The sequence below is a fragment of the Ixodes scapularis genome, unplaced genomic scaffold (genome assembly GCF_016920785.2).
Source record: "Ixodes scapularis isolate PalLabHiFi unplaced genomic scaffold, ASM1692078v2 PGA_scaffold0__279_contigs__length_252992795, whole genome shotgun sequence".
Taxonomy (NCBI): domain Eukaryota; kingdom Metazoa; phylum Arthropoda; class Arachnida; order Ixodida; family Ixodidae; genus Ixodes; species Ixodes scapularis.
In genome coordinates this window covers 156,362,580-156,383,455 of record NW_024609835.1, presented here as the reverse complement: position 1 = coordinate 156,383,455, position 20,876 = coordinate 156,362,580, and the positions used below count along the sequence as shown (strand labels likewise).

General features: G+C 42.8%; 1 protein-coding gene across 1 annotated transcript in view; it reads right to left on the bottom strand.

Moving 5' to 3' along the window:
- Window positions 1-20,876, bottom strand: part of LOC8051494 (adhesion G-protein coupled receptor D1) — a 215,315-nt gene that overhangs the window by 116,098 nt on the left and 78,341 nt on the right. Inside the window, exon 6 of the mRNA XM_029995101.4 lies at window positions 3,197-3,375. Coding sequence (XP_029850961.2) covers window positions 3,197-3,375 — 179 coding nt within the window. The remainder of the gene's footprint in view (window positions 1-3,196; window positions 3,376-20,876) is intronic.

Genomic DNA, 20,876 nt, shown 5'->3' with positions numbered 1-20,876 from the left:
CAGTGGTCTCTTGTTTTGTGCGACAACAGAAATAAAGAAAGCCCTAACACGCATGCACAGAAGTAATATTTATAACAATATTGTGAACTTAACACATAAAACCATCCAACTGATCTCGGGAGGTTAAAAATTGTTGAGGAGTCGTCGACGTTGGGGGGGGGGGGGGGGGGGGGGGGGGGGGGGGGGAGAAGGAGAGGGGGGGGAAGGGGAGGGGGGGGGGGGAAGGGGAGGGGGGGCGATGTGATGGTGTCTGAATTTGTGCGAGTGTCTTCCGTTCAGTTTTATAGAACTTTCACTCATTGAAACAAAAGCAAGGGAACGGCTTTAAGGAGGCGATTGAAACTCCGAGGAATAGAGAGTCCTAAATCAACCTGGAACTTGTTTTAATTGTGTAAGGCACGTTTTTTTTAAAAAAAGCTCATAAGTATCGGAAATGATCGACAGACATTGTTTTAAATGCGGATTGAATTACCATGACGCTAAAGATGTTATTGCATCGAAACAAAGGGAAAAATACGAGTCTTTGTTTAGACAGTGTAAGGTTAACCTGCCTCTGGAGGTAAGACGACGCCGGTTCATGCTGTAAATAATAATTTGAGCCGGTGCAGCACGATTGCTAGTCTGGGATTCTTAACGTGTATTACGCAGTACTAGTTACAGGATCTCACGCTGATACAATGCTCATTTAGTTCGAAACGGGCGGGATGGAGATTGGATCCGTAGAGGATCTTCGGGTTCAGCAGTGCGTGTTTTCGCTGCACGCGCTTGGTGATGCTGCAGAGCGTTAACGCGCTCGGCAACCGATCCCCTATTGTAACGGGTCAATTAATGTAAAGTCCGGTTAAGCCTTTCTGTTTTGGCTGTGTTGCGTCGGAGCAGGCTTTGAAACGTTGACTGTACAGAAGCCTACGTACTGCGCGGTCACACTGTTTTGTCAAGGAGCTGTCAACGCAGTCGAACGCTGCAGAAATCGCATCCTTTCGTAAAGGCTTCAGTTAGCAAACACCATGTGGCTCTGATTTGCGCGCTCTCTTAGAGTTCCTCGATATGCTCCTCCGAAGGGGGAGCAGAGTTGCGCATTTGTTTTCCCCGCGCCGCCACGCCGCTATTCGCCGAGATTCATCACGTGAGGAGCAAAGCATCCGGCGCCGTGCGAGAAAGCCACCTTTACGGTCGCTCCGCCGACGCCGGCGTATGTTCCCCTGCTTTCGCCCTCCTTCTCCTCCTCTCCTGTTTTCCATTCGCGCGGCGCCGCTATTCGCCAAATTTAGTCACGTGAGGAGCAAAGCATCCATGGTGTGCGGGAAAGCCGGCGCTACGGCCACCCGCCGAGGCTGAATGCGCAACTCTGCTACCGTAGGTAGCTACATACAGGAACTCTACGCTCTCTGGCACATGAACGGATCGTTTCAGCATGGCACCTGGAATGTGACTACGACTGACTCATTAACCGCGTCTTTATGTTGGCTCTCTCGATTTCTCGTTGGGGACGTCGCAGCTGAGTATTCAGATAATGGGGGTGGCACTGCAGCAGAGGTCATACGACGAACAATTGTTCCGTTGGAGCGCGCTCCGCAGTCGACCAGTTGACGAAAGCTTTGCCAGCCACGGGTTGGGACAACGCCACGACCGTGACGCCATGTCTTCTCGCATTCTTCCAGTGTTGTAGGTGTTACAAAAAAAATGTAACGAACTATGTTACTCGCTACTTGCAAATAAAAAGAAAGAGTTACCGTCCTACGTTAATTCAAAATGAAATGAACGTGTTGCTGATAAAACTAGTGCACATTACCTTTGCGTTACCTTTTAAATAATGAACGTCAAAGCGTTTCACTGGTTTGACGTTAGAGGTATGCATAAGCGCCATATTGTACGTTACCTTTACTGTTTTTATAATGAACGAGCACGTCACGACGTTAGTGAAAAAAGTAACGCGCTACATTACACGCAACGCGTTACCGCCAACACTGCATTTTTCGCGGACACGGCTAAAACCACAGCCAGGACGACAACGCGTAGCGGTAAACTACGGCATCTGCGACGTATTTCTTTTGACACCCGAGAGATGCTCTGACGCATATTTAGGTTTCCAGTACTTTGTGTGTCAGCCCTGAAGTTCACAAAAGGGCCCGATTTGTGCGGTACGTTCGTAGCTACATTGCCAAAATGAAGCGCATCTTGCATCGGACGTTCACAGTTGCTCAAACTGCCGCTGCAATGATGCTGCGATTTCTGCCAATGGACTGCCGGCACGTCTCAATACATACTTCCTTAGACCAGACTTAATTGCTATCTCAATAGTTTCTTTTATGTTCTCAATTCCGCTAATTATACCTTCGTGCGTTCCGCAATCAGGGGTAACTTTAGACCTAGAACATTTTTATTCTACGTTATGAAAATGAAGAAAAGCACGATTTGCACGTTCATCCTCATATTACAGAAGAATGCACAATGATGACGTTGCGAACTAACACGCCATCCATTTACGCAAAAAGTATGACCTTGCTTCGTAACGTAATATCGCTAGCTCATAACTGAGTGTAAACGCCCACCTTTAAATCGGTGTTGCAAGACATCAAACTCTTTCATCTCTCCGAACGAAACTGAAACTGTTTTTATTTTTTGGCCCATCTTTATGTTACTGTTATGATGGCGATTTCGCGGGGTGACTGACTTTATTACTTTAGCAGGTGATGATTAGATGTCACTAACTGAAAAGTTTGGCTACACTACTCAGACCTAGGGAAAGTGGACGGCACTAAACTACGATCCCGCGAATATGTAATTCGCGGTGCTTGACTTGAGCTGCATGTCGCAGTGTAATAACAAAGTTACGTTACATTAAATCGATAACGTACACTAAAAATGATATTTATGTGTACTTTCCCATAAGACACGAGTACAACCGATGACCGCTAACAGCGGATGGAATCCTGACTGACGAATTTCAGAACACGATTATAGGCCCGAAAGAGGCGATGTGCGCATGAGGTTTCACTTGCTGATTGTCCCCAGAAACATTGCAGTTCCAGATCTAATCTTGTTCCGAGAGTCGTCTTTTACTGGGGTCCTTTTACTGTTTGCCGTGATCGACTACCCCTGTGTTTTGCAGGAAAGTTGACTCACAGGCCTTTTTAGGCTGCCGTTTATTCACATCGCGGAATTCACTCGACAACCCTACTTTGTGTAGACCCACCTCCTTGTAGTTCATGGTGACGTCGAAGAACGAAGTCAAGTTGCTCGTGGCGCCTTTCAGGGGTGGAAGGAAAGCAATGATGAGCAAGTCACTGTTGAGCAAGATGATGTCGTTGTTCAGCAGGGAACCCAAGCCCCTCAGCACCAACACGGCTCGAACGCTCCCTGAAGGGTAGTCGTCTGCAGCGATACAAAAAAAAGAAAAAAATTGTTTTCACCGGTTATGAACTTATCAAGAAATAAATGCATACAAAAAGAAAGTAGCGCGTTTCGCGGACTGTAGTGTGGGTATGATTCATGGTTAACAGTTAAAATATTTCGCAATGCGAACTATCTACTGGTGCGAACTACGCAAGGATTTGTATGGTCAAGATCGTTCATTGTGACAAGACGTACTGCGTTTTGTGAATGACAGATTACGTTTATAATGATTTTTGTAGGATACAAGCTTCTTTGTGCGGTAATAAGGCAATCATTTCTCAAAATGGGTGGTGTGTGAAATTTTGGTTTACTGGGGATTAAGCACCAGAAGCGGGATACATTGGGTGCAAACCGTCTAATAATTATTTTTTTCAGCCGAAACATTGCTTTGTGGTCTATGCACCGGGTGAGTACTATGGTCAGAAAGTACTGTAGTAAAAAAAGGCTCTTACGGTAGTGGTCCAGATAAAGGCTAACACTGAATCAAAATTAGGCAATTGAATGTGAACAAAATAGAGGGCAATGTGCAGTAAGGAAGTCACCTTTGGTCGGAAGGCTCATCAGAGATTGTTCACATCTTTACGCGCGCCAAAATTCTGGCAGCTACAATAGGAAGTTTTCGTAGACCGCGGTTCCCCCTCCGCCAAGCCCTCCGCAGCGAAGAAGCCGGTAGTGCGCCTGCGCGCCGGTGGCCTTGACTGTGGAGTTTCGGGCAGTGTTGCACACGTTCCTCCAAAAAAAAAGGAACGAAAGATCGTTCCTCATTCCTCGTTCCTTCTGATTTTTGGAACGCGTTCCCGTTACAATTTCCATTTGTGAAAAAGGAACTCGTTCCCGTTACAGTTAAAAAAATGGAACGTATCGTTACATATACGTTACATTTGTATTTTGCTGATTACCATACCAAGATCAAGCATAGTTTTTTTTAATCTATTTAATTAAATGGGAACATACTGATTTGAATTGCCTTGATGGCAGGGCACCAGGAGAAGAAAACAAGCGGACGCAGGGTTTCCTTTTTTTTATATATTACCCTTCGAAAATATCAGCTTTTAACTATATTTATGTTTGTGGTGGGCGATTCCGACGAGCCAAATATACTGTTACCCCACATTGCACGAGCGTTTTAGAACATCTTCACATGTTTCAGTCTAACGAAGTCCATTTTTCGAACTTAACAGTTGCTTCTCGATGTCCGCAAGACGAACACGTGAAGAAGAGGGTAGGGCATTTGGAAGGTCGGTCTTGAAAACTACAAGTCCTTCCTCGTGAAGGTTAGATTCGTTGTTCAGTTTGAAGGTGGGGGAGAAGGAAAGTGGGTATCTTTTAAGTGATCAATGTTTTGGATACAAGGCTGCGTTTGATGTCTGATAACCTATTCTTTTGTTGTAACTGTAGGTCTCTTTGTGGAAGTTCAGTGATGGCTGTAGTCGGCCTTAGATTTTTGTTTCTATAAGGATTCGTGAAAGCGGAGAAAGTATCTGAGTTTAAAACGTCCCTCTTTCTGTGTCTTTTCTTTCGACTAAAAGATTCGCTTTTTGTAGCGCAGTCGCGGGCACTGAAACAATCAGTGTCAACTAGCTCTCCTGTACCCTACAGTTACCAAGCGAGAACCACACAAAAAAAGACATTAAGATAAGTAACCAAAAGTTAACGAGATCCTGCCCTTCATAAAAATATTGTTTTTATACTTTTAGAATTTCCCTCTTAGAAATAAAATAAAAAAAATACGCCAGTGGACAAAAGGAAAAATAAAGGAACCCCGTTCCTTTTTTCGTTCCAGCAAAAATGTAAAAATGTAGCGAGTTCCAGTTTCAGCGATGCAAAATGAAACGGCGGCGTTCCTTCGTTCCTTCTAAAAGGAACGCGTTCCAGGAACGTCGTTCCTTCTAAAAGGAACGTGTTCCAGGAACGCCGTTCCTTGAAACGCCGTTCCGCACAACACTGGTTTCGGGTATCGAAGCGGGTTGCGGAGAGCGTTTCGGAGCGGCCAATACGATATACGAAAACTCCCCAATAGGTTGTATTGAGACGGAACGTGAGAGCGCCCGTTAGCTTTGAATCTAATCAAGTTTGGTGCTCGGTGACAGCTCGTCCGAGGTGAATGTTAAAAAAGGAAGGAAAGCGTTTTCATGACGCTGCCCTCTTCTCTCCCTCTCTCTTCCCTCCCCTCCCTCCCTCCCTCCCCTTCTATTGTATGAAATTCTGTAAGTACACTCTTAGAAATCTGAAGCGCCCACTATCCTGCAAAGCTCTTGGAAGAGCCAATCGCTGCAACTTACGGAGGGAGCTTGGCGAATGACGAGGCTAATAATGTCTGCAAACATACAAAAAGAAGATATCTGCTCCATGGCATTGAGCAGGGTGAAACGTCACAGCCCGCGACACAGCGCAGACGTTTTCTTTGTTTTTTTTTGTGCGTATACTTTTTTATTAGTCTCATAATTTACCGAACTCCCTGACTATACTGCAGCGATTGGCTTACATAAGTCACTCTGTGGGAGAGTAGTCGCTCTAGATTTTGCAGAGTCTACAGCGCTCACCAAACGTATACGGAACGGACGAATCGTGTATCTTATCGCATGTTTTTTTGGTTTCATGGCGGCAGCCAAACCAGCAGCCCCGTGTCGTAGGCCACAATTGAACAACCTAACAAAGCCAGTCGCTCCAGGCTTCAAATGCGGCTGAACTGAGAGCACCGCAGCAATGTTTCCGGCCAGGCTATCCACGTTAATTGCCACGTCGACATTGAACGGCGTGCAGGCAACTCGTGCCTGCGAAAAATCGTCAGTTATTCGATGTCTCATTCAGCTGTCGTTTATACTAAAAGTGCCATTCAATATCTAACGATTTTTCCAATGCACCGTCGAGTGCGAGGCATGCGACAAGCGGATTGACGGAATGTTATCAAAACTTTTATAACGGTAGGAAGTGCTCAGCTGGGGCGTAAATTTAGCTGGTAAAGCTAAAGCCTGCGGGTACCTCTTCGAAGTGAAATGCGAAGAAGCATCAAAGTAATTGTTCGCGCTAGTTCGCGCTAACAGCTTCGCGCTGTGTACAACACGGAGCCGCTGGCTCGGCTCACGGGAAAATAGCGTTTGCATGAAATAAAATCAGACACAGTTTACGTGTTCCGCATAAGTGTGAGGACTGCCGCGAGCGGACAGGGACAGATATAGGTCGAACTGGGAAATTGTGAACACTTTCTAAAACACTGCATCTGCCTGCCATCGTTGAGGATACACAAGAGTGGACTGCGTTCTCTCCAACAGCGACCCAGCCCGAAGGCATGTGAGCTTTGGTGACTGGAAGAGAAAGGGTGGACAGGTCGTGTGCCATCTGTGCTTTTTCCTAGGAGGTGTGAAGAAACGGTTTTCGAAGCTTCCAAGCCAGTTAGCCATGCGTGGTGACAGGTGTTTTAAACATCTTAAAGCACGTGACGACGAGTACGTTGTGTTTTGCATGTTTTGAGTTATTTTAGAGGGCATTCAGTGCAGAAACGCAATCTCGTGAGACTTCTGGTTGATATAGCGTATTAAGAAAATTAGAATACGCATTGTGGTACCTGATCCGTCATACAAAGTTATCGATTTTAGCGTGTCTTCCCTTCCGTAGACCGCATGATACATTGAGTCCCCATGGCAAGAGGAATGTTCTACATGATAAAATGAGGTGGAGTTTCAAGAAGCCTCAAAATTACGTAAATTTTACTGGAAGGTTTTACATGTAAAACCCTGAAGTTCTCTCATGGCGGTCTATCCCTCTAGGCTATTTTTACTTAATGAAAACGAATTACCACAATTTGACGTTAATTTGCCCAAGGCGTTTCTTAAAACCACAAATATACTTGATACCATAAGGTGCCATATTAGACAAATTACACCCGCGCTTTCATTAATCTAGGATAAAAATAACTTAGAAAAAAAAAGGACTGAAAATAATAAGTGCATTTGTTTGGGATGAAGCATTTGGCGGTTGCGAACACCAGGGCACAAGTGTTACGCAATAATAGGCTAGCCTAAAAGTACCTCAATCTAGAAATCTTCTCATTTACATATCCGTTTTCGCTGGCACTTTTCAAACGGATGACTGTAGCCCGCCGTAAAAATAGTCCATAGAAGATATTAAATGACTAAAAATATGTACTATATATAAATTCTGCTAACAATATATGCCATCGCCCAATATTATATTAGTCTTGCTTGATCGTTCTATGTTTTTTTTTTGCTTTTTCTTTTTTTTTTGTTAAGCAAGTTGCGTTTGATTTTGTGTTTGAACTTCGGGCTTCGGTATACCCGCTTCCCCGCGAAGTTGCTTGAGCGCTCAGGAATAGCAGGAGAGGCAAAAAACGACTACTATCACTACAGTCCTCAGATTGCAGTGCTTGGCTTTTCTGGTTTTCTGTGAAAAAAGCACACGCACGGGTATCTTTTTAGTGTGTGAACGAACTATTTTCTTTCTCTAGTAAGTAATCAATGTCACGTTACAATAAAAGCTAAACATGGGGGTACATACAACAAAAACATCAGATTGATGGAAAAGCGCTGTAAAGATTATGTTCCTTTTATATTGAGTCGTATTACAGGCGCAGTGTCACTAAATGGGTCGGGGGCAATCTCTTCCCTCACGACGGTAAAACGCGTGTAGTTATTAATTTATTTACAACCTTTTATTTACCAACAACACTCCCAGTTAGCTTCTTTCAGACAAGTCATGTGTGGTATGAGTCGCAAGAGCAATTTGGCGCAGCTTTTGCCAATTCTTTCTTTTTAAATGTCGGTTTGAATTTATTGAGGAAATACAATTACTTCAAAATTATGTTCAAGCACACCATGTGCAATATCTAAATTAATTATCTGACGGACTGTAGATAAAAATTTTCGAGTCTGTCAAATTCTTTTGGCCGTGTAATCGCAGGAATAAATAAAATAATTGATTAATTATTTAAAACTGTATTTTTTGTAGAGATTTTCTGCACAAAGACACGTTCTCATTGGGCAAGATTAAAAAACAAAACAAAAATACTTACTTAATAAGTGTCCGGAACCTTCGGGAAGTCTGAATATCTATGTGATTATATTGTGCTGATTTACATGCGTGGGAGTGGTAATCCCCCCTCCCGCTTTTTATATTGGAAAGGGAGCGGGGAGGACTTGAGAACGAGGAGTGAAACTTTTTTCCTGCCGAAATTAAATATGACTTACAGCGCCTCCAGAGCACGGTGAATACTTTGTATCTACCTTGCGGTGGGTTAAAGAGACCACTGTTAAGTGACCATTATTATTTAAGGAGCGTTGGGAAATAAAGCGCCTCGTTTTACGAGGTTTTTTTTCTACATGATCTAAAACTTGGAATAAAATGTTAATGTACTTCGGTGTTCAACGCGTATCGGTGCCTTTTGTATTTTTCCGTACAGTTTTAGGTGAAGTATAGATACGAAATAAAGGATTCCTTAATTATTAAGTGAGGACAATAAATAAAGCCTCGAAATCTGCTTGTACAAAGGCTTGTCGAAGTGTGCAAACCACTACTTAAATGATAGCTCACGTCAGATGCAATTTATATGATTGTTGGTACATAATTTAGTTTTCTATAAAAATTCTATCAGACTTTTTCCTCCAGCGACGTGCATCAATATTTCCAGCTATAAACATTTAAGTTGTGTCACAATGTGCCAATCGCAAACCGAAATTCGCCTTATTAGAATGCGTAAGTTTCAAACCACCACGATGAACGAACCCTAAGACTTATTTATTCTTCCAATGCCTCGCAATGAAAGCTATTTAGACAAAGGACAAAACACAGCTAGTATAAAAACCTAACTGCATTACAAAACATCATGCGCAGATCAGTGCACGCTCGATTTCGGCTTTCTAATGAATTGCCCAATATTGCGATCGTTTTTTTTTTTTGGGGGTAACATTTTAAAGAAGGTTGCTTCCGCAATGAAGCGTGAGCAATTTAACGTTTCCGAGCTCCACTGTATCTACGTCCTTTCATTTTCGAGTCCCCTGAACGGCGTATTTTCCAGCGAGTCCTTCGTTCATCGCAATTTACGAGAAAACCAACTAACGATGATGCACGCGAGCGGTTACCATTAAAGCAACCCATCCGGGACTCCATCCCGAGCGAGTGGATGTCAGCAGCATCCCCGCTTCCAGAGCTCCATTCTCCGTTATTATGACAGAGTGCTATCGATAAAGCGAGGCCCACCGTATGATGGCCGCCGTTAGCCCAAGTACAGCCATCATCCCACGTACCTGCCGCTCAGTTCAACTGTTTATTATACCCACCTGTCTCCGGCATAGCCGAGAAAAACATTCGCACGATCGACACTCGGGCGTATTCCCCTTTCGACGCCAGTGGGCTCTACAGCGGTAATCCGGATGGATTGGGGACGGGAATGTCGTCCGGTGATCAACACGTTCGTCTATTTAACGTGCCCGGTGATACGCGTGTGTTATTAAAGCTGACCCAGCCCCTCTTCCCCCTGAGCGTCAAGGCTCTAGCCGAACCTTTTGTTTTGGATGCGGGCTCCCTGGCAGCTGGAAGCCCAGGAGGTTTATTGCTCGCCGGGTCAGGGGCCATGCAATGAAGAGCCGTGCCGGGTCACCCGGGGCAGTTCATCATATCGTCGACGCTCGACTTGGCACCCGGGAAGGCTTAGCGTCTTGGCTGGGCTTATGAGGCGTCCAAATATTTTCTAATATCGGCGCGTTCCGCAGTCACAAAGCTAGCTATGTTAAGCTCATGCTTTCCTTATGTTTGCTATTTTTATTCATTTTGTGTGATTGTGAGCGTGCCTTGTATTGATGCCGTCGCCTGTATGAGTAAAGGTTAAGTGGCATTACGACATAATATTATGCGCGTTTCTGGCTCACAACTCAACGGAAACAAACTTTTGTTGTTGAGTAGAACAGCGCACAAAAAGACGAAGATAGAGAAAAGGAACATGCACAACTCGTCAGCGCTTTTGTGTTGCGCATGTTCCTTTTCTCTTTCCTCGTCTTTTTGTGCGCTGTTCCGTTCGCCATTTCATCATACCAACTCGCCCAACTTACAGCATTTCTGCACACTTTTCTTGACTTAATCTGGGACGCTATTTAACTTTTTTATTTTATTTCGAAGGCCCTCATACTGGCCGAAGAACCTCTGTCACTCACTGTGCCTGGATAATTATTTTTAAAGTTTCTATATGCATAATGATTATATCTTGTGTAGAAATCTATTGGATCAATCTACACCTGACAAGTAAAATTACAGTGCGATGTTTTTCTGAGGAACTGTCCTAAAGACAAGCAGCCACACTTTTATTGCCCATTACGCAGAGACACGAATGAAATTTTAATTCGGCATGACGATTATATCTTTTGAGTTTGATTGATGCATATGGTCGATTGCGCTCACGAATAATCTCTAATTATCTGTAATTTTAATACATACGGTCTTGAATTACCATGAGGCATATAGAAACAGCTGAAAAACAGGAAGCAGAATACACCTGGTGTATTGGAAGCTTTTAAAATCAAACTGTTTTCCAATCGAGAGACTGGTGATGCGGAAAACAATAATGCCAGGTGTTTAATATTTCTACTTAAACAGCTTGAACAAACATCGCAATATTTTCGTGGTATGAACCCCCTTTTCTATGTATGACTGCAGTTGTGTATTAATCATTGCGTTCTAGCAGTTAAAACATGACCAACACCGTGATGGGACGACACCAGGGTTTATTCGTATTTTAACTATCATGTTTGGGCCAATTAACTGTACCGTTCATAAAAGTTTATTTGTTTTTAATAGTCAATACACAAAGTAAAGAACTGACCACATTTTGGCAGTTCATTTTGATTCATCTATCACAAATATTATGAAGTGGCCATCATATTATGAAGAGTGGCGCACAATGATAAAGCGACTAAGGGGCAGAATCTCAAATCTTCTATTGTTCGCTACATATCCCACATCGGGAAGTTAAATGTAGTTTCCGGCGTTCCTGAAGTTTTATATCGTATCGTTGCTAATTATTTGTTTTCGCCCTGCTTATTTAGTAAGGTTATATGGTAGAGAAGTGGCGGTGTTAACAGTGTGCAACGAAGCAATACTCAAAAAAAAAAAAGTAAAATATAACGTAGAATACGATTGAAGACGATTCGAGCAGGTATTGCGATGAAGTGGTGCACCCAGGCAACGGAAAGCGGAAGGTTAGTTGTGTTTGTCTACTACAAACTCCACCTCCGGAGGAATGTGTCCCAACTCTATATAGAATTTTAGTTGAGACATGCACTGCGGCGTTAATAAAAGCATAACAAATATTAGGTGATATTTTGATTATTTCGCTGCAAGAGGATATGATAAATTTTTATTTTAGAGCATAACTAGCATAGAAAATGCCTGTGTTGGGATAGCAGGTATAATTCTTACACCTCTGTTGGTTTGGGCTCATGGTCTCTATTTATTGTAGCAGATTTCGGTGACACAATTTTGATTGTGTAAGCGCTGCATCTCAAGGAATGTGAGAGATGGAACAGTGTTTCAAATATTTCCTTTCATATCGAGACTGATTGCCGCAGTATACTTCAATGTTCTACTAATGTCGCCACAAAACGGCCTGTAGCAATAGCCGCATATAAGAATTCAGAGCTATGGCGGACGCCAACTTCACGATACATCGACCTGAGACTTGTGGTCCCGCAAGTAAGAATCTTAACAGAGAGAAAGAAATCGCGTATTGTATAAATAAACTTCCAGATTGTGTTGAAAATACGAATGGAATGTATTGTGTCACCTTTGAAATTGCAGGTTAGAAAAATGAGAACAGTTGAAAGTTGAAAGATGTGTTGTCCCGTCCCCTGTCTTTACGTATATAACTCTTTCTAAACCTACATCATTACCAACGCGCTCACTAACAAGTATGTTATAGCGATAAAAACACATTGTTTAAAACAAGACAACAAAATCGGAAATGGGAAAATTGGAGTACTTTCCTAAATTCTTTGGAACTCGATGTTCCAAAAAACAACAACAAAGAAGGCATCAGACTGTTATGGTTTTTTTGCGTACTTTGCTTCACCTTATGTTGAACCGCGGCGGACGGCACATGCCATCGGAGCCATATTGTGTCGCGTGGGTGTCACGTGACTCACATGATACGTTCCCAGCGCAGGATTCGCTAAGATGGTCCGTCGCGCGCACTGCGACCCATCACAACATGCAACGAGAGTGTAACTACACTCTAAAAAAAAGGGCGTCATTTTACATTATTTTGTCCCATATAATGCACCCCAAAACTTCAATTCGACGTTCAGAGCACTATAGTCGAACAGACGACCCCAACTTTTACGAGGGGCTTGATAACGGTGCGATAAAACCTATTAAAGAGCTAAAGTACGTATCAAATACCACACAAAGAAAACACTGAGGTTTTGCAGTAGGGCCAAGAAAACCCCGATTACTTTTTTTTTGTAATCAGAAACACGTACACTAACTATTTTAATAAGTTGTACCACACGGCTATCAAGCCTCTCCTGAAAGTTAGTACCATCAGACAGACGTGAGTGCGCTGTACGTCAAGTTGAAGTCTTGGGTCTATTATATAGGACAAAGGGTGTAATAAAACTCCTTTTTTAGAGTGTAGTATAACTAATGAATGTGTGTGTAACACGGAGCTCACGCTGACCGGACTACTACATATTGCATTTAGACCCGTAAATAAACATATTGATATTGGTTATGCGCTTAAAATCTGTAGCAGCCAGACAAAAACAACAATCCATCATTAAACACTAGGCGTCATTTTTTAATAGTATACTATATGCAATGGGATCATCATACAAAATTCCTAACTCACAAACTGTCAAAGGTAGCATTATTGGCCACTGTTGCTCTTTCCTGCCGACAAAAGTTAAGATTCATATTTAACATGTTCTGTTTGGCTCACAGATTAACTACTGCCATTTAGTCTGGGTCACAACGACAAAAAGTATCATGAAAAACTAATAATTCTTCAGAAAAAAAATCTTATTTTTATTGCAGATGTTCCATACAACACACAGGCCGAACGACTATTTTTAAGCACAATGTCATGAAAATTTCCAGTGTCTATGACAATCGTGTGTTATATGCATATGTCTTTTCAACTTTAGAGTTGAATGCTTTTTTGGCGGATATAGCAAACATAACTAAACGTGAATCAGGCATCAATTTTTGTCACTAAGAATTCTAGAACGTTGCTTATTTCCGTACAAATGATACACTCTAGTCTCTTGCTCATAACTTCCCTACACTGCTTAACGTTTGCATGAACCGCATTCATATTAATTGTATAACTAAAAAAAAAACAGTGCACACTTTTTTGTTTTGTTTAGGTAAATAGAAACGTTTTTGCGGGAATTTTATAGGAATGATTTCATTTGTTTTTATAGAAATCTGTATGAAATGTGATAAGTTGGTTTGTACACTTTTAAAAGATTTTTAAATTGGATTATTTTTACATCATGCATTTCCTGTACGTGCAAGGGCATCGGACACAGTCAAGCTATCTCTTGGTAGCGTTTTGCCCAGTGTCCTCGGCAAAATGTTGCTGAAAATAAAGTTGACTCAAATAAACAAAACAGACAAGGAACAAAAATAAAAACGATGAATGCGAGACGACCAGAGAGGAAAGCGAAAGCCCGACTTCGCCAACCGGAGTCAGAAAGAAGAAACCCATCCCGTAGTCGAGGGGGGATTTGTGCACGACCTCCTCTCTCGTGAATCGCGTCCACCGCAGGGAGGGGACACCGAAAGGCGGACAACCTTGACAGTCAAGCTGATTTCGAGAGCAGAGGGCGGACGGCCGGTTAGGCCTGTCAATTTAGGAGTCGTCTGAGGCTAACGTAATCCCACTATTTGCGCAATCGTTTTTTTTTTTGTTTTTTTTTTTCGACTAGAATAAGAGCGCCAATTACCCGCGCGTAGGGAAATTTGTTGTTATGCGTATACATTGCAAACATTTTCAGTTACGCTTTCAGCTTGAAGGGACGCGAGATGAGATGAGAAACTTTGTTGCAAGGCGTTCATTATTCGGGCGACAAGACACATTACGAAAATACGTTTGGATAGAAACCGTGACAACTTCAGATAGTGGGTTAGACATCGTTTAGGGTGCAGATACAAAGTCGGTCACACTTGAGGTCGTTGTTGAGAGCCTTGTAAAATTTAACCGACAATGGCACTGCGAATAAAAAGTTCTCTTGCCAATATCACGGTAGGTCAAGCTCAGGAGACTGATGCTTGCTTTTATCCTTTTCGTGTCTATCATAAAAATTATTTTATAGAATGGTGGAATATTAGTAAAGGACCTAAATTCGCGTATGCCCATGATAGGCTAGTCCTACAGATTAAATCTGAATTCTTTATAATTTAGTCGATTTATCAAAACACATTTAAACTAAAGGCGTACGATTTAATATATCTGATTCTGCCGTGCGTGTCGATCGTATATTGAAAATTATTGAGTATACTCTGCTTATGCCACTGTTACATAAATAATGTAAAGTAAATGCGGAGTTTTACCACACAGTTTTTCTTTAAACAAATGCATTGTTTTAGGGTGTCCTTTATTTCTATGATTCTCTTTTCGTGCCCTATATACTGTGCGTCTCCAGCTACTTCCATTCATTTATTTACTTCCATCATACATAGGCGTGATGAAGACAGGGAAAAAAACTCTGCAAAAGGTACAACTTGACGAGGTCCCTGCCCCCTAACGGCAGATCGGCAGGCAGGGAAAAGTCAACACAACGCTTTAGAGGGGGATAGAGACAGACAGTGCCGTAAGGGTGAAAATATTAAAAGTTAGAGGTAGACATTTTGCGCATTGTTTTCTTATTAAGTGCATCAATACAAGCATGTCGGTCTTTTAAAAAGTTCAGTACGGTTGGCAGTGCGCGCTGCACCATTTGAAGCCCGCAGCTTCTTCTAGGACGAGGTACTCTCAAGGATCCGGCGCTACGTACTCCATATACCATATGTTTAACACTTAGTCTAGAAAACCGCGGTCATGGGCGGTTGAAACATTCCAGGGATGCCGCGTATATTGTCGAAAGCTTATAATTGTGATATTCTGGTATTTTTATCACTTTATGCTTATAACAACAGGGATCAGTGTGTGCGTAATACGACGCAATGGCTACTACTCGGATTGCTTTCTTCTGCAATAAAAACAGTTTATGAAGATTAGTACTGGTCGTGGTTGCCCACACTAGGTGACAATAGGATATGCGATAATTCAACAATGCATTATAAGCTAAGAGTTTAACATTAGATGGTAACATATGGCGATGTTTATATAGAATACCTACAATATTCGAGAGTTTAAGTGCAAAATTCTGAATATACGTATGAGACCCCAAGCATATGCTCATGAAAAATTACTACTAAAGTTTTAACAGTGCTTACAAATTCAATTTCCGAAGAGTTCAACATTAACTTTTCAGTAGCATTGCACATACTATACCTTTTGATTAAAAGATAATGGCTTTTGTCATATTTTCATTTATTTCTAAAGAATTCGTGGCAATTGATGAACTAAGCTTTTTCTGACATATGCTTGCATCTGCAACTAATCTGTCAGCGTTGTTCCCTGAAAAAAATATATTGGTATCGTCGGCATAAATGACAAATGAGGTGTTACCTGCGATGACGACTATACCATTTATGAACAAATGAAAAGGCAATGGCCCTAAGACACAACCTTGATGTACCCCTTTTGAAAAGTAAATAAAAACCTTCGGATCAGTAATTCTACGAAGAAACACCAGACCTTTCCCAAATTCTTTAAAGTAACGAAGTACTATCTCACCTTCTTCATAACTTTGCATCAGAGTTTTCACTTTATTACAATTCCAAAAGAGTGATTTCGCCCAACAGGAACATCCACCATGAAATCTGATACATCATTCAATCCTTTTAACTATAGTGCAATATCTCAAATCAGTGTGCGAATCTAAAATGAGGAACAGTATGCCGAGTGTTTACCCAATAATGAGCCGAAAATGTTAGTGAAAAAACGACAAAATCGAAAAATCGAACGAGAGGTACCGTGTTGATTACTATTGAGGGGACTGAATATTAAGGTATATACCGTGCAGGAATATTCAGCATTTAATTAGTCTCATACATAAATAAACAATTTACGAGATAAATTAAAGGAATAATTTCATTGGAATCTTGATGGAAAAGATAAAAAAAAATCATTCATATGCCAATTTTAGAGAATGTTTGAGCGCTTGTTTTGGTTTTCTTGGTGCCGAAAATGCCTCCACATTTGACGTGCCCGTACAGGTTTTTTTGTGTCTGTTTTTGTTTTCTTCGGATTTTTTCACCCTGCGAGGCTTGTACCTATAGCACGAGAGGTCATTTTCGGCACTACAACACTTTCATGTGCTGCAGGTCTTTCTAAAATTTATTGATTTTCGATGGCGCTCAACATGGTTATTATTAGAGTCATATGTTTACTTTTACTAGCAAAAAAGTTATTTTTGCAAGACTAATCAAGAACCTACTTATCCGAAACACTATGTAACTCACTTAATTCGTCTCTCGGCCGCGACTAAGGCACTACTTTTTTTTCTTTTTTTTCCTCAGGGAGGGATAGTTTTCGCAGGAAAAGTCCAGGGAATGTTCGGTAAACGTCCGCGGGAGGCAGGATATTGCCGCGTGCATAACCAAGTTGACATCTCGCGCGGCTCCCACGGAGGCAGCGGGTCCGAACCCCAGCAGCCTAGTTCATCAGTTTATCGTGCACGACTCTTCGAGAAAAGTATTGCAGAATTATAATGTATATCTTGTTGCAGTGCAGAATGTTCTAAACTATGCAATCTGCATAAAAGACTGCTGAGCCTGGCAACACCAGGGATGTCGCCGCCTTACAATCCACGGTTCCTCTGCGTTGGTTCATTTCAGGTGTATGAGCTTGAGCACCAATGGAGATAGTGGTCGTGTTTCAACTCTTCACAGTGTTAAAATCTCGTGACCTTACACTACACTGTTTAAATAAAAGGTAGTACTATTTACTAGGCAAAGGCTAGTAACTGCTTGTTGCATATCTTGGTGCGTACGAACAGTAGGTAGTAAGGGTCAAGCTAGCAACGGTTATTAGGCAAAGAACCTGGTGACCGTTACTAGCCTCCAAGTAAAACCAGTGTACTTCACTACCTCTAATTAGTAGCTCACTATACCTACCGACACAAGACCGGAAATGCAATAAACCACGTGATTTCCGGTGAAAAAAAAGGCGACTGTGTTTATACAACTTACCCCCAAACGGCAGGCGCAAAAAGAATTAAAAGTGAAAATGAGTAACCCGGGTTGCGCTAATCACCGCACAAATAAAAGTATAAAAAAAAGAAAACGAATATATACCGTATTTTCTGAGTTATGGTCCGCGGACTATACATGTTTAAAAGTGGAAATTTTAGGCATGTTTTTCAATATCGTTCATTATGACGTCACGTGACGAATTTTGCAAATGAAAGAGCATGTTAGCGATGATTTACGTATAATGCGAGCTTCTTTGTGAGCTGAGAAAGCATACATTTGCCGTGGTGTGCCGTGTGCGAGAAGATTTTTAGTTTCGACGAAGCACCAGGTGCGGACTATGCAAGGCGCGCGGACTATGCACCGGGTGCGGATTACCAAGCAAAACCTTTTTTTTTTCGGCCTAAATTGGCTTCTGCGGTCTATACAACGAATGCGGACTTTGGCCCGGAAGATGTGGTAGTTTATGTTAACACTTCCACATTTGGAACTAGATACACATCTTGCACACAGGCATTTTAAGCGCACACTTGATGCAATTCATTCAACACAGATCGCATACAAATACGAAGAACGCACCTGACACGCTTACTCTAATCCCTCTAATCGCTAATTACCTTGATTGCCCATAAGCTTATTATAAGGACCGTTTAGGTGCGCAAACTTGCCGTTGTGCATCACTATGTCAGTAAATCATGTTGCAAATAGTGCTTTTTTCGTGCCAATCTCCTTCTTCAAGGAAGTTTTCAAATGTTTCATGGCATCTGTCTACTGGTAGAAAACAAAGGTAGGCACGGAAATTAATTGCGACAGTCGATAAAACAGCCTCCCCCAGAGGTTCTCAGCATCCATGTCTTCTTTTCCCCACATAGCAGCCGGGAACCAGCTTTCTCGTCGCTTACGTTAATCGAAAATAAGAACGAATGCCGTCGCCGTCGGCGAGAGATTTCTTTCTTGTCGTCAGCCGCGGCGAACGAAGGCTGTAATTGACGGTGAGTACGTTGCGCGACAAAAATGCATGGAAAATTAATACCGCATGCAGCTCGCATCTTAAACTGCATGTAGTCCACTGACGAATGCTCGCGTTTTCGGGGAAGATGTGCGCGAATACAGAGACTCGTAGAGTGCCAAAACATATTGTTTATTAGTCCTAAAGCTTGATACACTATTTACGACGAACATCAACGGTCGTGACAGTTCACTGTCACGACCCAAGACAGCTCAATCGGAATCATTTGTTCACAGAACACACACAGACCGTGAAAAAAACAGCCTCAGTGCCAAGTAGGAGCGAAGCAGCGAAGCTTCTTGGACGGGGAAACCTATACCACGGAACCGGCCGAACGATCGCCGTGGAGCAGCGGATCCGAGGACGAACGGACGCTTGTAACCGGTTCGTTAGATCGGAGCAGTCCCCGTGCACGCACACACTCCCCCAGTCGAACGCATGAACGTTAACTATGCACACCAACACGGGTACACGAGAACATCACAGAAGATACGGCAAAAATGGCAGGTTCAGATTGCAGAAATGAGAGTCTCGTAAACACCGACTGGTCCCAACCTACTTGTCGTACAATGTTGCCAAGCGTCCATTGCGAATGAAAAACATACCGTTTAAGAATGAAAAAAAAAAGAAAAAAGAATGAACCGTTTTTGGGTTGAAACGTTTTTAGCACTTGAAACGTGGTTATTTTCAACCCAGTTAAAACCAAAATGAAAATATAAACGCGCCGAAGAGAATGCAAACGGGAAGAAAGTCAGAAGCCGCATGGCCATTGCATCAACAATGGCTGCGCTTGACTGGGCTCGCGGCAGCGCTGGCTTCCACGACGTTCTGGAACGGAGGCTGCGATCGCTATAAAGTCAGCTCCAACTTTTAAACACGCCACCTCCTACAATATTTGATGCTACGATTGTGTGTGGATACCTCCCCCTGCGTTCCGAAACAGTAAGTTCGTCGCTAACGCTGGCCATTGGCGATGCAGCAGGCGCCGCCATCTTGTCCGCGCATTTAATGTAGTAAAATAGCTAGAAAAAAAAAGTAACGGTCAGAAAAAGGATGTAACTGCCGCATTTAGCAACGTTTTATTACTTATTGTGAGTTTGAGGTTGCAAATAGTGAAAAGTAGTAATGGTAAGAAAGAGGCAGTAACTGCTGCAGTTTCTAGCTTTTGACTAGCTTTTTTTAAAGAGTGTATGTCTACACGCTGACCTGAGCTCTCTCAAGGCACCAATAGACGGCGCTTCGACTCCGTAAATTACACTAAACAAACACACGCAATTGACACCATACTATGGCTGCGCTGCTAAAAATTAGGAGTCAAGGTGTCGAGACATAACCTATTTGCACAGTGGTCCTGAATACCTCCAAGTGATATATTCGACGCCAGATGTGCCTTAAGGTTTGGAAGCCTGTACTTAAATTAGGAGTATTAGTAAATGCCAAATGTATAGACCGCTCTATTATACAGACTCAATTAGTTCGCGTATTCTAGCTCCTTTAATAGCTATCCAGTTACGAGACCTACCCGTAGTACATGGCTCCCCCTAGTCTGAACAGCCTAAGACTGTCGTTTTAAGAGATTAACTTTTTTATTTGTGCAAACATTATGCGAACGACATGCACTCCTCCATAACGTAGACCGCCACGGGAGCCGCACCTCAAAAGAGGTGCGGCTCCCTTTTCAATCACCCGCAAAAAAAAAAGGCTATGGGACAGAGGACGCCGCTCGCACCAGGATCCCGTGAAATATCCGCCCGCGTTTCTTTCTCCCCGAGGAGAGTGCTCGCCCGCGCGTGAATTCGTCCTCATCGGCGAAGACAGCGGCTCTGAGAATAGCTTTCGTTAAGACAGCTCTCGAGTGCCATGTTCACTTGCACGTCACGTTCGTCGATCCTTTTCCTCCCTCTCTCTTCCTGCCTTCTTTGCCTTCCTTTGCTGGCCCTTTTTTTTTCATTGTCCCCCGAATGTGCCTCGTTTGGCGCCGCCCGCGGTCGAGGTGTGAGAAACCCGCGTTCCTTGAAACACCGTGGCGCTGGCTGCAGCGTAGTATCTACTCCGTTCGGCCCGTACGCTGACAGTGCCGTGGAGGGCTACGCGCCAGCCGGACCATCCAACCGCCTCCTTTTCTAACACCTGACGACGACATCTGCGCGTTGGTAAGGGCAGGAGCGCC